This window comes from Cheilinus undulatus, linkage group 2, assembly GCF_018320785.1.
Source record: "Cheilinus undulatus linkage group 2, ASM1832078v1, whole genome shotgun sequence".
Lineage (NCBI taxonomy): Eukaryota > Metazoa > Chordata > Actinopteri > Labriformes > Labridae > Cheilinus > Cheilinus undulatus.
In genome coordinates this window covers 16,781,331-16,805,531 of record NC_054866.1, presented here as the reverse complement: position 1 = coordinate 16,805,531, position 24,201 = coordinate 16,781,331, and the positions used below count along the sequence as shown (strand labels likewise).

Genomic DNA, 24,201 nt, shown 5'->3' with positions numbered 1-24,201 from the left:
CTAAAAGGAGGCATATCTCCTCCTACTGCAGGAGAGGTGAACATACTTTGATTAGTTAGTTGTTTAGAGAGATGACAGCACACGTCTCTGTTCTACTTTTGAAAAGAGACGGTTAATCAATTGTTTAGACTGGATTAAAATAATACCGGTTTGGTGATCCACTTTTTTCCACCAAAGATTACGCAATCCATCTGATTTTTATCTCGAATGTTCAGGAGAAGAGTGCATAGTATAATACAGGCAATGAGTACAGACTTAAAAAAACTTTTTAAGGACTTGCCTGGGCTTTAAATGGGACTTCATAATACATACTATAGGTCTTTGCAGATTGAGTGTTTTTTTTCTGTCGTGTTTTTTGAAGCCCTAATCTGAAAAAAAAGTCACACACTCACTGGGTCAGCTACATTTTATTTGTATTCACCTTGAAAGTTCGTAGAATGTGGCAAATTGTTTTGTACTGCCATGAAAATAAGTATTAAGGATGAGCCTTTTGGCTCTGTCCATCCTAGTGGCTGTGAGAACAGTATGCCTTTATGTTATATTGGGTGGCTGATCTGGATCATCGATCAATCACCATCTTGTGTCATCGTGCAAACTTAATTTAAACATCATGAGATTGGCTTTCTTTTTTTATATGCAAACAATTCAGACGAAGATAGACTGACTCAGTAAGCAAAGGCTTTTTGTCCACAGGGGGTGCTGAAACCTACACAGACTGAGTTCTAACAGTGGAGGCTGTCATCACTGAAGGAAAACAGCATTATAGAGCAAAAATGCATTTTGACCAATTAATACTAATTTAATTGGTCAATTTTAATTTTTAAAAATTTTGATTTTATCAATACTTTTCCTGTAAACCAGTCTGAATCCAGCCCTCTGCTGTGATCAGAGGAATCCTTATTTTTTGGATCAAAATCATCCCTGCCCTGCTCTAAAGTTTTTAACAACACAAATTGGAGGCTTTATCCGGCTCAACAGCAGGTTTGGATTACCTGATTTTATCTGTCTGCATAATCCCTTAATTCTTTTGAACAACCCAATTTCAGGATTTAATCTTACTCAATCGCTTTAATCTTAATGTGTCACTCTGGAACAACCCCAGCCCTGGAAAAATGAAAAATAAATCACTAGGCTGTGTTTAAAAGCAACATGCTGTGTTGGCATATGCTTGAATTGCTGAACTTTTTCATTTATTGACAGTTGGATATATAAAGTCTACTTTTGTTAAGTTTCTTCATTTTGAATTGAAAAAGAATAAAATGTAAAAACAACCTGGATTATCATAAACTGCAGTTATCATTAAAGCAGGGTTTAGTGAAAAGCCTCTTCTGGAAGTACGAAATATATTTACAGATGTAGCAGCACAATAAAACTTCTATTTTCCACAGAGCATATCCTTAGATATACTCTAGCTGGTGATGGGGGACTAAAGACTTTATGCATAGTAAAGGTTAAGCAGTTTCAAACCTCTGTCATGGGGTGAAATATAATATAGGCAGGTCAAGCTCTACTTGATATTATTTCTGCTTCTTTGGAGGGCTTCTATACAATCCTGGGCTAACTGCCAAGCCAAGCAAACCTAATCACAGTGGAGTGGGCTTGGTTTGATTATTTCACAGTGGATGAAAGTTTATTCCCTCTTTGGCTGCAGACGAGTCAGTCGACTAGAGCAGTTTGTTACAAGGAATGTTGACAGTAAAAATACAGTGCATTAAAGGTTCAGAAAGTTCATTTTATTGTGATAAATTGGGCATATTGAAGGGTATTCTGGTCTAATGCCAACATCAGTGAATGTAATGGAAAATGTGTGTGTGTTCTGCCCACAGTGAACCCCCCCTGAGAAACACCAGACATGACACGTGCAAGCATAACAATGGAAAATAATATTTTACAACCTATTCAAGTTACTGCTGATGTTAAAGGCCTATCTGTGCACAAATAGACACATCTGGAGTTTGAGTTGACACAGTGTTTCACAGGTGTTTGTGTAAGATAAGAAGCTAGCCTGAGGTAAAATCCCACGTGGGAAAGCATTTAAATGTAGCTAATTCTTTACAGTTAAAGCAACTGACAGCCAAATTTCAGCACTCTTTGCACAAAAACCCTTATTTTGTCTTGTCAAATCTCAATCTTCGTGACGACCTCCCTGTTGAATAAACTCATAAAGGAGAACTCACTCACCTGACAGCCTTTGGTCAAATTAGTGGCCGGCAAAAATCAAGGGGTTCATCAAACCTTTTTAGGCTTTTAAAGGTAAAGCAGTCATATGTCATTACAGTTTGGTTCTTTTAGTGTAAAGTTACATTTGGCATTCAGCCTATTCCGAGCTATCATCACTGTCTCTGCAATATTATTAGCAGTAAAAGGGAAACATATAATATTTTCTATGGAAAACTTAAAGTGACCTTATAAGCATTGATTAGGTCATATTCACTCACCAGTTGACAATCCCTAATGACATAAGGAGCAGAAAGCATTTATGTGAAAAGTAAAAGCAAAGAGGTACATTTGATGCACATGAGGGGGGCTGTGGTTGGATGACAGGTGTCATTACATGGTCTTGATCTCTTAGTGATGGGCGACTGGTTGTGTCAGATGATCTAGGAGAAGTATTGTGGTGATTACGGAGAAATAACCACTGTGGAAACATAGAATAAGTACTCAGGGGTTGTGATTTCTCCATGTCAAGTGTTCCAGTTTTCATCTTTTGTACATCGATTGTCTGAACTGTATTGAACATTTACTTACAAGCAGTGTGACACTGTGTGGCAAAAGCTAATCAGTGTTCAGATTTCCTGACTACCCAAAATAAATAAAAATGACTGATCAAAACCTTAAATCAACAAACATCCTTAATGTTATTTTCTCCTCCTCTTGGGTAACCTGACACACCAGATAGATTGCTTCACATATTCATTGCATGGGATGTATTTCACATCCACCTGTGCAACCACCTCTAGTCTAAGTTTGGGAAGGAAAAAAACCTTTGAAAAATTCTTGGAGAGTGATTGTGTGAGTGGGCTGTCTATTGCACTCACTACAGGCACTACAACATGACATATATTGAAGAAGGCATGCCTAGCTCTGGGAAGTAAACTTCATGTAGCTACTATCATTGGAGCCAGCCAGCCTACCTCTTGGGGACAGACCCAAAAAACTTTTTACAAATCTGCATCATGATGTTATTTTGATGAATTTTGTTGACCTTAATGGAAAGTAAATTCAAATTAGTTTCTTATTCTGTCTCATACTGCCAAAGTTATGATTGACCAAATAGATTGTGCTGTGTTATTTTTCAGAGTAAGAGCCCGAAAAAGAAAGATTTGATACAGTAAAGGGAAAAGAGGCTTGAATTATGAATTTACAAAATGTACTTTTTTAATCTAAATTTTTCAATCTAATTTTTTTTCATAAAAATTTGAAACAAAGTAAAACATTGATTTACTCCTCTAAACATAGAAGAGTAATTCAAACACTAAAACGTTGTACTGATACGCTGGTTTTGAAAAACAGCACCATTCTGGTGTGAATGCTAGGACCTTTTTTGATCCCACTCTGTCACTTGATGCCAGATTTTATGTTTCAGTGCACCATGCTCATACTGCCAGTAATGCAAGTTAAATAGCTGTGTAACTTCTATTCTACCATCATAGGAGAAACAACACTACTCAGGGATGTAATGGCCAAAAAAAAAAAAAAAAAAAAAAACTTCACAATGTCGTTGTGAATGCCACATGGGAAAACAATTCATTGACCTCCGGCTTCACCAGAATTACTGAGAAATTCTGAGGCAAAGCCTATTCTTTGCCAGACAATGTGGATAATGATTTCCCAAGATTCCTGTTAGGTACAAAAGTGGACCTCCCTCACCTTTTCTGGGAAGTTTTTAAATAATAGCTGTACATGTTGATGTCCAAAGTAGTTGTCTGAAGATAATAAGCTTTTACTTCATGAAAATGAATATAAATTTCACTACATGAGAATTAAAAACAGGTATGAATAAAGCCAACTGTAACAAACCTGATCTCTGTTAAACACACTGTGTAAACTCCTCTGCCGGAGTTAATCAATCAAAACAATAACCAAAGATGACAGGAGAGATGTGCTACACAGCTCCAGCCTCCTCTGATGCTTCTCTTTTTGACTGAGGACTTTAGAAAGACTTAAAGTATTTTAATCTTACATCAGTGATAATTGTGATTCATTCACTGTTTGAAATTCGTCTACAAGAAAACTACAAACAGCTGAAAAGTGTCAAAAACCTACTTAACATAATCAGGCCAAATTGATGTGTTAGTTTGACCTGTGGCTCTTCAGAGTAAATAACTCTATCTTAATAAGCCATGGAAGCTCTCTCTGCATGCATGCTGGGTGTGGTCACTAACGGCTTGGCAGGATGTTCAGACATAAACAAATAAGCAACTTCAACTGGAAAAGGCTTGAAGATTGGACAGACAGACACTCAAGCAAACAAACAGAATTATCTTATCTGCTCCCAACAGAACCCCATTATGAAGAATACATTTTCCAACATGATGTTATCCTCCAGCTCCATCCATACAGCATTACCTCCTCCATCAATCATCCCGCTCTTTTTCATCACTTTAAACTCTCATTTCTGTTCATCTCTTCCTCTAAATGACTTATTCTGCACTCTTAATGCCTTTTCCATGTGATGGCATGCATCCTTTCTAAGAATTAGCGTGTGCTAATGACCGTTAAATGGTGATCACTTAGTTTCAGCTGCAGGGACAAATTAGTACAGTAATTGAGGAACTGTACACAGCCCTAACTGTTCAGTCATTCTGCTAATACACATTTGCCTTCAAAAAGGGCTAATTAACCTCAATCTTTAATCAGCACAGCAGGAGTCAAAGGACGACGTACTTGAAAGCGTTTAAATTTTTTTGTTGTTGAAAGGAGATTAGCAATGCTTGTTTAAATTCATGTACTGTAAATAGATTGGTTAAGGGGAAAAATTCTGAAATGAGGTGTGATGTCCTGGAGGAGCTGCTTTCTCTCCTGACATATAAAGCATGATGAATCATTTTAGCAAAAGCTTTTAAACAATTTGGAGGAGGATATGCATTGCACTATTGCTCAGCTAATTGTCCGTGTGCTCTGCTGCTCCTGATACTCTGACAGGTTTTACTGTAGATACTGGTTTGATTTGTAATTTAACTTGCAGCAAAAATAAACTCTATTCCTACCTTCATACCATCTTTTTCAACCAGACAGGGATGGCACAGAAAGATAGCTGCTCTGTAGAGTAGTGCATTAGGCCTATTGATAACTTCACCAAGCTTACATGCTAATGGTACAGTATTGATAGTCTGCTGGCTTCATTCCTAAAATGTCTAGGATGACATGGGTTTAGGGTGAAATATTGAGCGATCACCAAAGATGTTTCCACAATCCTAACATTTTCCACACAATGTAGGGCAGCCTGTCCCTAAAATCTTTTTGACGTGCAACTCAACGAAGGTGGGAGGGGTTTGTTTTAGGTGGTAAGACCTGATGTAACAAGGATGACGCAGAAGTGGTGGTTGAAGCAGTGACTGACTGGTCATCTAAAGGGCCACTCAACTATGGCCCTTTGAGTTTTTCCACTGATTTTTAAAGAATCCTAAAAAATGTTAGAGTGTTGATATATTTTGTTTTAAAAGCTTAAAACATGTTTTTTCCTTTTCAAAAATAAAATAACTAGAGGAAAGAAATGTGTTTTTTCATATCTTGATACCAGATGTTGTCATTAATTGGGCAGGAGAACCAAATAGATTGTGGTTTGTGTCTTTTCAGAGTAAAAGCCCTAAAACAGATTCGACACAGAAAAGGGCAAAGAGGCTTGAACTGTAAATTTACCTGTTTACATACTGTACTTTGTCTTTTCATCAAATTTTTCATTTCAGTTAAAAAATGAATAAACAGAGTGTGATGCTTTGATGCCAGCTTTTATCTTTATATCGATGCTCCTTGTACTTTGAAAAATCCGTTAGAAAAAACATAGAGAACAACATAGTGGCAAGTGAGTATTTGTTGTTCACTTTAACTCACGCTCAGTTCCTATTTATGTAACTAATATCTGATTCATAAAAATACAGATGAATGCCGGGAGGTTTGCATTTCCTCAGAAACCTGGTAGAAAGGACCAGTAGCCATGGGGGAGAGGTTAATTTTGTCTGTTTCTCAGCATCCAGTAATTTGGAATATGTGTTTGGAGAATTAGCAGGATTAAAAACAGAACCAGTATTGCATGGGAACAAATAAGTCTAGTCATATTGGCCTGCTAGGAATGTAGCATGTTTTTGAAATATTTCCTTGAAAAGACACATGAATGGCTAAACAAGCCGTTATGTAATGTGCACCCCAGGTTAGTTGGTACCTGTACCTGTTGTACCTGTTGTACCTGTTGTAGCTAATTATGCCTTCTAACTTAAGGGCATTATGAAATTAATAAATTAATTAAACTTTCAGCATAAGCTGATGGTACTTCATATGATAAATCAGACTTTATTTCATGTTTGACATCAAAATGATAAAGACAAATCAACAATACACAATCTAGGAGAATAACACGACTCAGATTCACAGTGTAGTGCTTCACAGTCTACACTGGCAACTGAATTGAAGGGAACTATAATTTCTTCAATGTTCTAGAGCAGAGGTGTCCAAACTATGGCCCCAGGGCCAACTGCGGCCTGCAGTCCATCTTTGATTGGCCCACAGCAAGTTCTTGATCCATGGGAAACATTTGAACATGAACAACGTGCTTGAATGTATTAAACTTCATAGTTTCAGCACAAGGAGGTGCTACTATTTTAATTCTGTAAACAAACCCTTTGACAGAACTTTTAACACTGTAAATAGTGAACACGTTTGCAACCAGAATAATCACAATATCTTCATTTACAACTCCAGTGGATTAGAGCAGCAAATAGCAGCACTGGTAACATTTCAGGGGCGGAGCCAATGGTAGCCGGGGCCAAACAGGATCCCCCCAAAATCTGATTGGCCTCTCTAAAATCCTGAAAATGACTGTCTATTTGCCTTGTAAGCCACTAACTAGCCATCTAGGCGTACTCAGTAACTTTGCATATCTTAAATACATTAGATTTGTTTTAAATATCATCAAAGCGAGGAATGTGAAAGTGGCCAGAATCCTTTTATATTTCTGTATGTAGCTCACAGTGAAAAAAGTTTGGACTCCCCTGTTTTGTATGCTCTTGCATAACTACTCTCAGCATAGTCACAGTGACCAAAGATTCCCAAGTGTTATGTTTTCTGTCATATTCCAAGCTAAGGTACCCTGGTATGGAGTAACAGATGCTGAACTCGTAAACACAAGACTATGTAGCTACATTTTATACAAAGTTTATTGTAGAGATATAAAGACAGACAGTACCCTAGCTAAAGATTCTCTCTATGTATGTCTCCAAGACTGGCATACTTGTGAAGGGGGTCCACTTGGCTTGGACATGTGTCTCCTCCCTATTTTGATAAAAGCTTCATGTAAAGCTCTGCATTGATCTATTATGCATTTTAAGATGTATTCAGGATTTAATCCATACATACACAACTCAGATAATATGCTAACAGTGAGGTATATGAAAGTGGCCTCACCATTCTTATAATTTTCTGTATGTGGCCCTTAGGGGATAAAGTTTGGACACCCCTGCACTAGGCCACTTGAGCACCCCCAAAAATGTTGAATTTTGATTGATTAAACCAAGTCACAGAACAAAACAAACATTACAGAAGCCCTGGGAAGACATGCACATGCTTTATTTTTCTCTGTTTTCTGTGATAAATTTTGGTTGTTTTCAAGAGATCCTGAGAAGTTTACTCATGGTCATGACAAAAATGATTTTTTTATCCATAGAAAATGAGATAAACAATTCAAGATCTTGCAGAAACAACCAAAATGTACTCATTATCACTCCTAAATAGAGTGTGTAAACAGCTTCTGTACATCATGGACCTTTGCATATCTAGGCATACATTAATGGCCCACTGAGAAAAGCTCTAAAACCCACCAGTTGAGAATTACTGCAGTGAGTAATAAGAAGTCATCCTGAGGGAGAACATGGATGCTTGAACTAAATTATTTTGAGATTCAGATGATAATTTAACTTAGAAATACATACAGTATGCCAATACCTCTACCTCTAGATTTTACAGTACATTTTAAGTAACTGCCATTATTAACAACACTTAACAAAATACCTTAGTTAGTCCAAATCTTTAAAGAGTGGCTTAATTTGGTCCAATGGGTGGAATTTGAATCTCATTCATACTGGTAAAAGGCTCTGATGCTACTGTGCATGTGCAACACTTGACAGAAATCGAGGGTTTGCTCATCAGACAATTCAGTCATCAGCTCTGGATAATAATCAGTAAGATTTCAAAAGGAGAGAAATTATTCTGTGTTCACCCTGATAAAAAGTTTCAGTATATTTACACACTCCTGTAGATGTTATGTTTCATTTTAAGCTGAATCAATACATGCATGCAGAATCACTCTTTTTCTGTACATCTCTTGCAACAATTAATGAATCAGAATAGTTCTTAATAAGTTTGGGAAATATTGCACAAAAAACTGCAGCTGTTGGCAGTGAATAAATAAAAATTGTGCTCCAAAGTCAATTGATCTTCTAATGATCTGTCACAAATGTCTCTGAAACACTTCAAACAATAGTTTCTGTCTGTGTGAACCTATTGATCAACTGCTGTCCTAAGCTTTGCAGGAGTGCTTAAAATCTGCTTTAATAGGCTAAAACTTGCTTTTGTTAACAGGAGTTTTAGTCATTTCTGAGACAAAAGCACTCTGCTCTCACTCCACCTCCCCTCCTCCTCCTTCGCCCCCTCTCTCTTTGTCAAACTTCACATGGAATATGAAATACGTGACCTTTCAGCGATGGCTCACAGTCTTCTGCTGAATTTTCACACACATGCACACACATCTATACACACACACATTTGCAGCCAGGGAGAGGGTCATTACTGACTGGACCGATACAGCCAGAGCTGATGTTATCTGCCTAATGAATATCCCTCTCACAGCCAGTTTAATCCACTAACTTCAGTGTTTCCACCATCAGGTAGGCGAGGAAGCAGGAGAAAGGTCACTGAGAAAGCCAGGTACCTTTGAAGTTCTTCCAATTTGTAAAAATAAAAGTCTTGTACTCTTTAACATGCAGTATTTGTCAGGAACTTATAATTAGTTTTAACCACAGACAGGTTAGGAAGTGTTGATGTACTGACCAAAACTTTGAGAGCGTAGAGCTCTGACTTTGACCATGATTCCTAAGCTAATGAGTCGCCAGTCTTGCTCACTGTGACATCATATCTTTTGCCAGCATGATAAAACAGCTAAAACAAATTGAATTTTGAGCCTTTTAACTTTTTCATTCACCTATAAGCAGATTTAAGCACCTCTGTTAAAAATGTATTGTCATTTTATCTTTACACCAAACAATAGGAAAGTATTGATAGTGGCATTGGTAAGGACTTGGATTAATAAGGAGTACTGATTAAGGGTATCATCAATAAATCTTAACTATCTCCATCCCTATCAGCATTATATTCCTGTATCAGTGCGGTTTGAGCTTTTCCAGTGTTGTAAAATACTGTATATCATGGAAAACAGTAAATAAAATGTATGGTTGAGTGGCTGCTTAGACCTTCCCTACATTATAGTCTTTTATGCCACTGTTTTTTCCAGATATACCTTCGCTCCCCCACAAAAAAACAGCTCTGGGACCCATTATTGAGCCTTGACCCACCAGTTGAGAACCACTGGTCTACATGACGTATAATGACAATGACACATAAAAAGTCAGGAAAAAATAAGGAAGGCCACAGGAGGTCCAGGAGTTGCTGTTCCTGAAGGTCCAAAAGGCCTGAAAATTACTGTGCAGTCTTCCTGCAAAACATGTTTTGTCATTCAAGAAAAATCTAATTTAAGTCATAACAAACAGCCCTAATAAGTAACATGATGGACGCTTCTTGCAGCGTGTCTACTCTGCTTTTAATCCTCACTCCTCCCAGGTTTCATCAGGCTCATTTAAAACACATTAGGCTGCTCGAGTGCTGTCAGGGCCCGGCGATGAGAGAAACGCCTGCCTGTTTAATGCTGTGCAGGGGCCATTTGGTCACCCCAGTCTCTCATCCTGGCCCACAGGAAGCCCTCTTCAGTCTGATAAGGAACAGAACATGCTGCCTGAGGAACCAGGCCCCTGCTGACAATTTCCCAGCAAGCTTCTGCTTTAATGCTTGCAGTATTTATAATGCAGAGGGGACGATATGGCCCAATTTGCCTTCCTGGACTCTCCTCTCATTGTGTCTGGAGCTTAAAAATTTTGTTCTTAATCACTTGACCTTTACTTTAAAAGGCTGAAAAGAGATTTGTGAAGCTTTTAAGGTTTCAATTTTCAACAGTTTAAGAATGCATACATCAGTTTTGCAAACAACAGTATCATGGATGCAGGCTGACTGGGTGGACAAAATGCTCTCATGCATAAAACTCAGCACATGTAGGTCAAGTTTCTGAGCTCTAACCTAGCGCTGGGTTCTTGTCCTCATATGAAGTGTGTTTATAAAGTAAAGAAAACTCTTTGTCACCCTGCACTCACTGCGGCTGCTCACTCTGCAGACGGCCTGTTTTGCACCCTACCATGGGCTTTAATAATGCGTCTTATATTGTAAGGGTATATGGAGCTCCCTCTATAAATAAACCAGGTTATTTAAAGTCGACAGCCTGTTCACAAACTTCCACTGAGATTTAGGCTCACACATACTCCCTCAATTGCCTTTGAATAAGGTTGGATCTACTTTGACAGACAGATTTCTGCAGTCTTGGGTACTAGGAGTAATTGTGAGGTTCTTGATGTGATATTGACTGTCTGCCAGACAGATACTCAGCATTAAGCATGTCTCTGTCTCTGTCTGGGATATGCATGCTGCAAAATGTCTTTCTCTAGTTTTATTGCAAGAGTTCAAGTAAAATGACCATTTCTGTGTTGAAATTTATGGCAACTTTTGTGCCAACTACCAAACAAGACAACGTGATGTAGGTAATTTATTAATGGAAAATGTCAAGTTACGTAAACAAAGGATGAAGTATCTTTCATACCTCTATTTTTTTCTGTTTGTACACCTTTTTGGACTATTTAAAAAAATGCAACGTTCCTGGCAGGTCACTATCTTCTCTTATTTCTTACTAAAATTTTAGTCCCATTTTTGTCTCAGTAATTCTCCAAACTAATGGTGAAAAACTGTCAAAAGGATCCTCTCCTCATGGCTACAGGTAGTTTCTATCCATCTGTAAAGAAGTGCACTTCCTTGCATCAGACACTAGAAGGCATTACCCGTATATTTACAGATATGCAGTCATAAGTAACACACCGTATCTAAGTAGAAACTAGGGGTAACAAAAAGTAAAGAGACAACTTTTTGGCACAAGATGGATTTATTTACAGTCATGTGCATAGGTTTTAGAAAAGTAGGGCACTAAGGATTCATCACGGGGCCTGATGTATGGGTTGGAGAAAGGGGCGAGGGAGGCCAGTTAAGCTTGACACATGTCGACACACATGTCACTCAGCTGCCAAGTTCAAGCTCAACAGAATTTCTTTGGCCTGGGCCTTTTCACCCCTGGTAATATGCCTGGAGACCACTGGCAGTTTTCAGGCCCTTGGGACACCCAAAGCATGACCAGGGGCTGGTGGCAACACTGCCTGCAAGGATGGTACCCTAGGCCATGCTTACTCACCACATCCACCCCTAACTGTGCCCTTAAGGCATGGAATTTTTTTTTTCAACAATTTTTTTTCCCCATGCAAGCACATCCAGAGCATGGCAGGGGTTGTGACAATCCTCCTTGCCACCCAATGGTGCCCCCACAGGCTTCTTACCCTCAACATCTACGACTTACTTCAGCCTAAATTTTTGGCCTAAAGCAGCTGAACATCAGATGACGATGCTGATAAGGATACAGCTTTATGTTGGCTTCTGCTGTGGATGACACCCACAGGGATGCACCTCTGCTGTCAGATAGCTGCTTTCGCATTTACAGTGAGACCAGTCCTACTAACAGAGCTTTAGTGTAACCAGTTAGCAACTGTCCAACAGCAAAATAACCTGCTTGGCCTTGAACTTGCAAACTGTTTTGTGAGGCTTTCACCAACTTCTTGCTTAGTCATTTTCTATTTTTTTCTTAGCTTTATATGTGATTAGCTTCTCCAGTCTCTTAGCCTCAGAGTCAGCAGCTGAAGAATAAAGCTGAAAGCTGGCTTTTGAACTAGTGCCCAAAGAACCACAGATTGCTGCCAGAGTTACACAGTGCTGAAAGCAGATGACTGTGGTGCATTGTGGCAATGGAGCAGATTCCAGTCTCACCACTGGAAGTTATTCTATTATCTTTTCAAGGTGGAAAAGTTACCTATTGTTGCTTTTATCCACAGAATACTAAGGTTTTGAAGATGGAAGACTTCAGATTTCAGCAGTAACAGTTTTCCTGTGTCTTGGCATGCTAACCATAAGTATTTTATATTGATGTTATTCCACTTTTGGTGCAAAAAGTCAAGCAGCTCAGCTTTTTTTGATGGCTTGAAAGGTAATGACCAAATCAGTGTTACGTTCCAGGGCTTTTTGAATTTCCAGCCCTCCATTTTTGCAAACAATATACCTGAATGAGACAATTGTATGTGGTGGTAGATGGGAGTTTGAGGTTCTGAGAAATGCTGCATCTAATGAAGCAAAAAAAAAGCATTTAATTCAAACACAACCCTATGAATACTTGCTCCAGAGAAGCATGTTTTGCAGTGTTCTCTTCAGCTTTTCCAGAGCTGTATGTGTGTCAAAGCTAATCCCATTCTGCTGCGCTCTATCCATCATTTTGTTGAAGAGGCAAATTGTTGCCAATATCCCTCACCACTCTTCCACTCCATTCATTTCCCATTTAATAGGTCCACCAAGTACTGTAAAGATTGATACAGTCCATATCCATATAATATACAGCAGACTGTATATTTCAGCCCTCCCTCTGACCTAGAGTAGTGCCGCTAAAGTGGCTATTATTCATGAAGTGTCCTAGTTCTAGCCTGCTGATCTGAAATCAGCAAGATCTTTCAGGATGTTGTGAAACAGATGCATTTACTGGTATCTAATCCCTGCTTCCTTGTATGGTCCAATTTGAAGGATTTCATCATAAGCTTCTATATCTCATATGGTACAACTGACAGCTTACAAATAGATATTTTTCTTACAGCAGCACTGTGTAGGCAGAGGTAAGGTCACTGGGTGCACAGCTTGCACTCACTAGGCAGGAATTTACTGATGAGGCTGGAATTAAACTGAGTCTGTTACATTGTTCCTGTACGTAATTGTCTCTGTCTTGTGCACCATTTATTCATATATTGATTTCTTTCTTTGTATCCAGCTTTTAAAGTGAACACTTCCATATGTCTGTGTTTTGCAGGGGTGCTGCAGGTCAGCGGGATGCGTATCTACACATCTGGGGAGATGGAGGCAGTCAACGGGACTGATGCTCGTCTGAAGTGCACATTCCAGAGCTCTGCTCCAATCAACCCCAATGCAATTGTCATCTCCTGGACCTTCCGACCTCTCAAACCTGGGCGGGAAGAGTCGGTGAGTGTGTGTATGTGTGTATTTGCAAGAAAAAGTGAGATCAAACATCCAACTTTTCTCATTGTGTCGGGGAGCATCCACCCCCTCAGCCAACTAAGAGAGGAGTCGGTGAGTCATCAGACTCCCTATAGAGCGACCAAGACAGCCTGTGTTAGTGTGTGTATGTGTGTGAGAATATATTGAGAATAGAGAGGGAAAGCAGCAGGTCTGGGGTCTGACTTGTTTTCCTTTCTCTGTGTGAATAAAAAATCCACCTTCCCTTGTCTTATCACTGTCTGGCATTCTACCTGTGACAAATAAAATAATAATACATTGCTTCTACTAAATGTACACATCTATTTCTAATTCTAGGTGTTCCACTATCAACAACGGCCATATCCCCCTGTAGAAGGCATTTTTAGGAAGCGTGTTGTTTGGGCTGGTGACATCATGGGTCGCGACGCCTCCATTATTCTTCAGCAGGTCAAGTTTACCTACAACGGCACTTACATCTGCCAGGTGAAGAATCCACCAGATGTCCATGGAGCCGTCGGAGAGATTAAACTACGTGTGGTCACCACAGGTCAGATATATAAGAATAGATATTTTGTCAAATATGCTCCTCATATTTCACATTTATATTAAGTTTATATTGTTCTCAGAGGTCCCCCCAAAAAACCTGTGAAGTTTATTGCTGAAAAACACTCCAGTATTGGATTTTTGCATGTTTAAAAACTCCTCTGTTTCAGCCCTTCCTATGTCTGTGTCTTTAAATGGTAATTAGATGTCTGACTCCTCCCCTGACCACACCCCTCTTGGGAAATGGATGCAGTACTCATGATATTACATGTAGGACCATGTAAAATCACAAAGTGGGGTCAATGACAGCTAAGTTGCATAATATGTGAAAGTCACCAACACTCTGTGGATTCCATAGCTGAAGAGTTTAATCTTCCACTGGCATTAGTGTAAGCATGAAACTGTGTGGCGGGAGCTTCATACTGAGTGACTGCATGCAAACCTCACGTCCCCAAGTCCTATTTTCTTCAGAGAAGGCCAATTTTAATGCTTCAGCACACCTTGACATTTTGGACAATGCTATGCTTCCAACTTTGTGGCAACAGTTTCGATTTTTTCGATTCCAACATGACTGTGCCGTAGGGCACAGGGCTAGGACTATAATGATACTTTTGTCCATATAGTGTATGTTAACAATCTTGTATCCTTGCTTTTTTCATCTATCTTTGGATGCCTGTTATGCTCTGAATCAAATACTAACCTGAACCCGGGTAGCTGGTTAGCTTGGTTCATGAATTAAAAATGTTGAAATAGAAGTTGCAAAATGTCTATGGGGGATTTGGATGCAAATTTTACTTCAGGAACCAGATCCACCAAAAAAAAAAAAAAAAAAAAAAAAATGGACAGGCACTTTTGAGCTCAATAGGTATAGTAGTAGACAGTAAGAGTCTACATTATGCTTTAAGCCGTTTGCAGCAGTACATAAGCCTGGTTTTTATCGTTTGTGGATCCTATGTGAAGCCCTCACCATTTGATTCAGATTTTGATTGCCAAGCCAGCATCCAAGTCACTGATAATTCTTGAAAATATTGAACAATTCTGTGTTTTTTGATTCAATCTGATACAAAATGATCATAGAATACCCATAACTTTTTGCTGTATAAAACTAAGGAAATAGGGAGAAACCAGATCTTTCTAAAAAAAAAAGGTCTTTGCATTTGTTATTTATATAACACAGGCTCCTGTACAAAAAAAAGGTTTTGACATAAACTGAAGTCTCTTGCACTCCTGCCCAGGAGTACCACTTAGATGGCAAGTTGAAAGGACAAATTAAAAATAGTTTTTATTGGTTAAAAAAAAAATGTTTTACTGCTCAGCTGGCATTGGAGTAATGAAATCCTGCTAGCAGTTAAAACTAAATATTTAATACCCCCAGTAGACACTAATTAAAGTCAATTTAAAAAGCTAAAGGAAATTCACAGAAACAGGGATGGAGCTCTGTGTGTCTCCTACACAGGAGAATAATGAATTAAAACAATATTGAAAACAGTGAAACAAAAATGTCAACTTAGACCTTATTTTTTCTTCTTTCATAGGTTTTTTGAGAATATTTTTTTTGTCCATCAGGCATTATCACTCCACTCTGTACCTGACCATTCTTGTTGGGTTTCATTCTTGAATCATATCCAGCTCTGAGAAAAGTCTTCTGTTTATTATTATATAATTAGGCTCTATTGCATTTATTATGTCAGAAAATCAATCACTCTCAACAACAAGGTGCTGTAGCAGGCTCCAAGAATAAAACAGGGTGTGGATTAAGCGTCACATTGTTTCAAAAGTTATCTCAGAATACTTTACAAAGTCTCCAGACCTAGAACATACAGCTCACAAATGCTAAAGCAAAGTTTGATCTGATGATTTTTTTAAATGGGAACTCTTAAAATATGCATCTGCTGTTTCGGACTGGGTGTGTGTCAGCTGTGTAACAGCTGTATCACAGCTCTATTTTTGTACTTTGGCATGCATGGTAAAAATTAAAGGCTTTCAGGCTACCTTTGTGAATGTCGTATCTCACACGCTTAATATACATTTCACACATGCCAAGAATCTGGAGGATAGAAGGTTCATCTAGTTTTAGCCTCAGATTTAGCATCTCTTAGCCAAAATAGACTGGGAATAATAGACCAGCATTTATACCGTGTTTTAGCAGATATGTATGTCCACCTCAGTAGCATATATCACAAGCAAAGCCGCCCGTAAGAGTTAATAAAGGGGAAAGCTGTGGGGCTAATATCTGCAATATTGTAACAAAAATATGTATAAATACTTATTAAAGCAGCATAAATGTAGATTTTTCATTTACTCCTTCCAAAACTGTATTGTTTCTAAATATAGCCCCCCTCTTTAAAACAGATATTGTAAAGCCATACCAGAACCTGATTTAGAGAACCTGGCAAAGAAAAGACAAGAAAATGAGGTGCATTAACCCCAATAATGACCTGTTAGCAAATTTTTTCAATCAGATTTTAAATTGATCTGAGCCTGACTTTTGAGGCAAATTCAAGCCAGTAGGCTTGCACTAATGTTACTAATTTAAGTACTGTAGGGATTATTGCTGATATATAATGTACTAATATGTACAAATCCATTTTAAGATATATTCTAGGGCATTTTTATGGCTTTTTTATAGAGGAGGAATGTGGATTCATAAACAGGGGTGAGAGAGTAGGGGAGAGACATGCAGGAAAGGAGCCACAGCCTGTGTACATGGGGCACAACCTAGCCGCTAGGCAATCTGTACACCTTAATGCAGATATTTTGATGATATTCAGATTTAAACGTTTGACCGATAAACTCCCAGTTAAATGTTTATGGCTGAACAAATTAAAAAACTGCAGTCCTTCTAAAAACACTTAAGCTGACGGAGGTTTGGTGGTCCTACCTAAAACTCCACAAATGTATTCGTTGGTACAGCTACTGTATCAGCTGTAAAAAGCGTCAGAACGTCTTCATATCTGCCTATGCTGATAACATGAAGATCATGCACCTCTAATGCATTGATATTACTAAATCAAATCCTAGGACGGCTGGTTAACTGAGTCTATGAGGGGCCCTGAAATGTTTGTGGGCAGGCCTGCTCATAGACGAGACAAACTCTGTGAGGCTATACATCCGGTTTGTCAATTCTGTGGAGAAACTTACCTTGTTTGTACAAAATGCTTTGACTATGAAACTTTCCGGGCACGGGCTGTACAATGAATCAAGTAACTTGAATGGGGATTTAAGCTAACATGTGTCAAAGCCAACCTGCATCACAGCCATCACGCAACAGACACGCACATAGTCTAAACAGCTGTTAGCTTTTGATTTCAATCCTTTTAATGGGCCTCTACACTTCCAAAGTCAGATCTGATGAGGGGCTTCAGGAAAAGGCAGGGTGTCAACTCATGTTTGTGCACAATTTTATGGTAATTCAACCGGTAATTGTCTATGCATGCAGCCAGAAAACCCTACAAGATAGGAGCCTTTGGGTAGCAGGAGAAAATGTTGTAGTTACCAGAATTTCAGCTCCATAAATATTTGATTTGAATATCATTGAGATCCATCTGAAAGACATTTCACTAGAAGCAAAAATGTCAACCCATAGATGGATGTAGATGAAAAGTTAAGGCAAAATTAAAGTCATCTTCATGAATGTCTGTCCATTTGTGATCCCCAGAGCAACAACTTTATGCCTAAAATTGAAATATGCTTTGGTATACTCCTCACTCAGACAGCATTTCTGTGTTTCTCTCTCTCCTGCAGCCTCCTTCTCCGAACTCCTCCTTCTGGCATTGGCCATTGGGGGTGGCATCGCTGCTGTGGTCATCCTCCTCATCATCATTGTCTCCTGCAGGAGGTGCAAGAAGAGGAGAATGGGACAGCGGGAAGGCAATGAAGAGGCTCCGCGAAAAGAAAGAAAAGACCCCACAGCGTGGTAAGACCAAGAGAAAGACAGAGGGAGAGGAAGATGGGGGTAGAGAGAGGAACAGAAGAATCACACGCTTCCTCTCTCGCTTTCCTTCTAACTCTGGGGGTCCGGTTGGTGGTGATCCTGCTTGGGGCCTGGGGCTATCTCCCTACTGGACGCTTCACTTCCACGTTCCTCTGTAACTGCATCCAAAATGTGGACCAGTTGATGGGCAGCTGTCGTTAACCGGAGATAAATTAAGAATGTGCCTTTGTGTAGAGAGCTGTAGATATAAAGCTTTAGCCAGACTGCTGTGTATCTTTTATATCACAAGTGCCTTTCATTTCTGCAGAGAAAATGCTGTTTTATCGGTTCATCTTTTCCTGTTCAGTTGAATGGGCTTCCAACACATTTCCTGTTTACAGTAAATGTTTCGGAGATGTAGACGTAGAACAATGGTGTATTTCTCCTGTTTACTTCCCTAGTAATACATGTTAGACCCCAACATACCAGCACAGTACAAACCAAATACTGGACTTATTATTTCAACAAACAATACAAACTGTGGAACAATGAATGAGAGGTTTCCTCACTTCTACTGAAAACTTGTTCAACCCATTTAGGCTGGATGCAACATTTACTGGTATATGCTTTTAAAACTGAATGACACTTCTGCACATTTTGGATGTGACTAAACTGCAACATGATTGGCTAAATACATATGTGGAAGGCCAATGGGATAAAATGTTTTGCTTTTAGCCTTAACATGGAAAAGTCAATGGATATAAAAGGATTTGAAGTTGGGCAGTTAGTCAAATAATAGCTGATGACCTGTTCAGAGAGTGATAGAGGACAACTGCCTAAATATATTACACAATAACCTTACAAAGACAGTAACTCAGCCAGATTCCATGCTATCATGCAAATCCATCTTTCAAAGCTCCAATATGAAACATTTTTTGGCTGATCTTATCTACACATACATTATTTCCACATATAATGGCTGCGCTCAGTTTGCCAGTGAAATGCAACATAGAGCAAATTTCTATTTTCTCTTGTCATTCAGAGCAGTTCCACTGCCTGCACCCCGGTTGGTGCATCCCATTCATAGAAGATACACAGCGGGTCTATTTTCACTGTTAGAATTGATGGACCAATCTGCTTCATTTTAGGAGAAATGGTGGTAGCTATAGACATGTTTCAGGTGCAGGAGATGGCAGCCAGGGAAGTGTCTAGCTCGGATGCAGCTATAGCGGCAGTTTTATCAGAACTGGACATTTCTTCATAAGAAGAGCAAAGAACCTCAATGTAAGCTTTTCCTGGCAGAAAAGAGTGTTTGCTCTTCTCTTGGCTGGCCTCAGCATGAGTTTGATTCATCAACTAGCTCCACTGATAGTAAACAATCATAATGGCTGACTATCAAGCTCACATTATGCAGTTTATTCACGGGGGTCCCATGCCCACTATGCTTTATGTCTATTGGCTTGTGATGAATGTGACAGATAGGATGTTTGGCCAATTACCCTCTGAGAATATTTCAGATGGGTGTGAAATATATCCCATGCAATACATATGTGAAACAGTCTATCTGGCATGTCAGGCTACTGCTACATGCTAAAAAATGAAGATTTTAGTAAACATTGAAATAATGTGCTGTTTTTCCCCAAAAACGGAGATTTTTTTCGAACTACAATTAGGTTTTAGAATGTATTTTTTAGAAAGCCTTAGGTCTAAATGGGTTAAACAACATATGAAGAGAATATTATGAAACCCAAAACAAAGCTTTTTATAATCCTTAGTTTCATTTTTCGACTGTGCAATCCACCTTTAATGAAGGTTTTCCTGACATAGAGAGATCCTGGTGTACATTTCTGTTTTGTTTCACTACTGAAGTGACATTGCTGTATTTTTTAAAATAGATTATTTTGTGTAATTAGCCTGATTTTGAGACATAATCAAGGTGCTATCAAAAAAACCAAACCTATTGGAGAGCACTTGTTGGAAACAGACATTTCACTTCATATTTTTGTAAGAATAAAATATTCCAGCACTTAATTGAATTCAGCTGCAACTCTGGCAAATTTCAAAGAAACCAATTACGTTTCTGATGTCTGTTTTGAACAATGGGCTGTTTTGTCTCTATGATCTTGTGTTTTTTCTGGGCATGTGGGCATCTTTGCTTCTCTCTTGGGTTTTCAGATCTCTCTGCAGTAGGCGCTTTACATGTTACTGGGTAAACTATTGCAATAAGTCAAACTTTAAAGCCAAGGCTCTCAAGGAAAGTCTTTCATCCTCACTTATTAGATTCATTCAGACTTAATGTATATCACTTTAAAACGAGGGATCAAATGTTGTAACCCTGATCACATGCAGATTTGTAAACAGAGATATTGATCCAAGCTTCGCTCTCAATTTAGACCATTTAACCCTGTGTGATGCTAACCTTTTGTTCCTGCTGCTGTGTTTTTGTTGTCTGTCTGTCTTTGTCCTGTCCCCATTGTCTCTGACTTATGCACATGCATGGTCATAAATAATTCATGAATGTGTCATGCATGAATTCCCCTCCCTGACATGTGTGCTATGTTGCTCTTACCTTCCCCTGCTGCTTGTCTCCCTGTCCCTTCTACGTGTGTGTCTCAGCCACCCGTCAAGGGCCATACATCTTTACTTGTCAGAGACGTCCATAGAGATTGACAGTTCAGACGGCATGATCTCAGACCCCAGCACCCCAGACTCCAGCTCCTCAGAGGAGGAGGACCCGAGCTCAGATGACGATGATGACAATGATGACTCTGATTGAGGAGGAGGGAACAGACAGAGAGACAGAAACAGTGACATGATGCCAGTCAGGAAGCTTGCTGGATTGATGCCCGAATGGCACACATGGATTCCACAGTTCATCATCTGAGTGGAGACGAAGTGATGAGAGCGCTGCTGCAGTGACGGAAAACAAGCACATCGTTTAAGAATGGGAGGAAAATGGAAAGAAAGTTCTGTTTGGGAGATTGCGAACAAGAACAAAGACGTGAGCAATGCTTTGATGACGGCTTTGAAAAGGGATCGGATGGGAAAATACTTTAAAGTAAGTTGAGAGATATTCAGATAAAAGAAATGATGGATTAAATTTGATGGCTTCAGAGCTTGGCTCTTAAAGGAAAAAGCACAAAGTTGTGTTCAATAACTGTTGTTTTAAACATGGACCTTTTTTGGCCTGTAAAGTCAATATTGACAAATCCTGTGGTCTTTTTATGGGCCACCATAACTGCAGTGGAACCTCAGCATCTGCTGTTGCTGTCTGCTAACTGTGACAGCAGTGTGGATAGTTAAAAAAAAGGACAGCTGCCAATGAAGATACCTTTATCAGGTGATTGTAACTTTTTTTTTTTAGTACAGAAAAAAGTTAACTGTCTGCCACATATGTTCATTTGTTAGGCTTAATGGATATTCACAGCTGGATTTAATAAGCACAGACTAGCAGTCTGCAGGGTAGTGTTACTTTTAAAAGTAACTTACTAAAAATGAAATCCCTTTAACAATTTGCTCCACACGTAAAAACGTGACATGTAGTCCACTAAACATTTGTCTCCAAATCTGTCTCTGCCATCACTCTGCTGCCTAGCTTATGCCCCATAATCTGTACCTCTTGTCACAATCTGACAATGAACTGGACAGAGGCATTCGGTATTACACCTGGACTGAGCTTTAGAACTTATATTTGTCTTTGAAGTTAATTCCACATCTTACACCACTGTCAGCTAGCTCCTCATGCACAGCTGTGTTGTCTTCCCCAGTGTGCCAACAGGAGAAACAGAAATACTGCAGCTGGTTCAAAGATTTCTCGCTCCCTCTCTTATTTAGCATGATTCACCCAAAAAAAAAAAAAAAACCAGAAATGCATTAAACTGTCCGTACTTTTTATCTTGTGTTAGGTTTAGGGGAAGAATTCTCCACTAGGATATGGGTGGTATCCATTTAAAAAAAAAAAAAAAAACCCTTAAGCCTTCTCAAAATTTTCCTGGTGTTACAGTATTACTGACTGGTGTTTAACATTTTAACCTCTACTCTATTTAAAAAGTTTGTAGAACATCAACCCTGTGATGTAAAGTCAGCTCTAAATGTCCTTTTTTCAGGACAATCGGGGCTTTGAGAATATGTGTGCTGCAATAATATCACTTTAATTTTAATAAAGGTTATGGGACTATAAAGACAAAAGAAAAAACCTAACCGAAATTATTCATGATTTTGATTGATTTATAGTTGCAGCATTGTTTTCAATAATTCACAGGTGAGCAGAGTTACATCAGGACAGACATTCAAATGAAGATTTGCCTTTTTTTTCTCTTCCTTTATATGTGCTCTCTCTCCCTCCCTCATTCTTTGGTAAATTGACAAAATGAAAGTCAGAAACTTCTTTCAGAGCGTGAGGTAATATTCTGCGTGCTTATAGACCGTAAATATTATTTGATTTTGAGTGACTACTTTAGTGGCTAAAATATCTAGAAACAACAATTAAATCCATCAACAGTTCTGTGTTTTAGGCACTAAAGATTCATCATGGGGCCTGATGTGCTACAACTCGCAACTGGGGAGGGGGGGGGCACATGTGTTTCCCGGCAGCCATGGTCAAGCTTGACGGCATTTCCCTTGTCCAGGCCTTTTTTTTTTACCTCTGGTGGTTCAACCAGAGACCGCCTGTGGTTTTAGGGCTTGCGGCAACCCTACTACATCATCCGGACAGGCTCTTGTTTGTCACATCCACCCCGTACTCCGCCCTTAAAGTGTGGACTCTATTTTTCTTTTTTTTCAACAGATTATTTTCCCATGCCCCTGGTAATATGCAAGGACATCCAGAGCATGAGCTGGGTTGTGCCAATCCTCCTTTCCACCCAATGGGGCCCTCAGTCTTGACTCGCTATTACATACCTTACTTCAGCCTCAATTTTGGACTCAAACATGCCTAAAAGTTCTGTACAGTACTGTATGTATAACATGAAAAATAGCTAACATAAGATTTAACATCTTAAAAAAGGTGAGTGGACCCGTATGTTAACATCACTGAGGCAAAGTGGGCTGGCTATGGTTCTAATTTTTGTAATTTAAATAGTGTCGCTGCACTGGTCCAAAGTAGCATAATCTTACAGTTTGAATTAAAATCTCTGTTTTTCTGCGGTTGTAAACATGCATCATTTTGAAGAGAATGTCCGGCGCTGAGCACCACGTAGCAATTAATGGTAGCTACCACCATCCAAAGCTTTTTTTCTTGCCCTCAAGGCCTTCATGCCAGCCACATGACTGAAAGCTATACTCTTCCTGATGTCCTCTGTATCACTGCCACAACTTACATGGCATAGAAGCTTAAAGGAGAAAAGCGTTCAGTTCTTCGGCCAGTCACTCAAACATGCAGATGTTATAAAAGATGCCAGTGCAGTTATAGCAGCCTGTCAACTTCCATTTTTTCCCCCGATTTGTCTGTACAATCAGCTGACAGAAGAAGGTGTTTTCTGCCATGATGAGCCAAATGAATACTTTCACTGTAGGATTGCCTGTCATGTTATAGTTAGAAAAGGGTTTTTATAGGTCTTGCATTTCAATCTGGTATGCACACTATTATGATACTACAAGTGTCAGAGCATTTGTTAAACACAGTTTTACTGTCTAACTATTATCTGAGGGGCTAATGTCACATCAGATTGCATACGTAGATCAAACAGAACAGATGTGACATTGCTGTCATTGAGTCTGAAGGCCAAATACTTGATCAGTCAGCAGGCAAACACATGCCCACACCTGTCCTGAGTGCTGTGTGGGAGTGCGCAGTCAGATCTGAAAACCCTTTGAATGCAAAATGTCCTTGAGAGCTTTTTAATTTCTCTCAACGTGCCTGTGAATGCACCACATCTACTAACAAATGATTGTAATATCTATTTCTTCCTCTTTTTGTGACAGAATTTTGTATTTGTGATGTAATACTGAGCAATCTAAAGATGTTTCCTATTTTATTTTTAGATGATGCCAGAAGTATTTTACCATGTTTGTTAAAATGTCACTGTATTTGTTTGTTATAGAGCTTTTATAAAGATTTTCTAATAAAAATGCCTTTAAATCTC

At 39.1% G+C, this 24,201-nt stretch overlaps 1 protein-coding gene across 1 annotated transcript in view; it reads left to right on the top strand.

The window, feature by feature from the left end:
* LOC121520048 (myelin protein zero-like protein 2) overlaps nucleotides 1-24,201 on the top strand; it is a 44,576-nt gene extending 20,375 nt beyond the window's left edge. Inside the window, exons 2-4 of the mRNA XM_041803281.1 lie at nucleotides 13,478-13,647; nucleotides 13,999-14,209; nucleotides 17,950-24,201. Of these exons, the coding sequence (XP_041659215.1) occupies nucleotides 13,478-13,647; nucleotides 13,999-14,209; nucleotides 17,950-18,125 (557 nt within the window). The 3' untranslated portion in view covers nucleotides 18,126-24,201. The remainder of the gene's footprint in view (nucleotides 1-13,477; nucleotides 13,648-13,998; nucleotides 14,210-17,949) is intronic.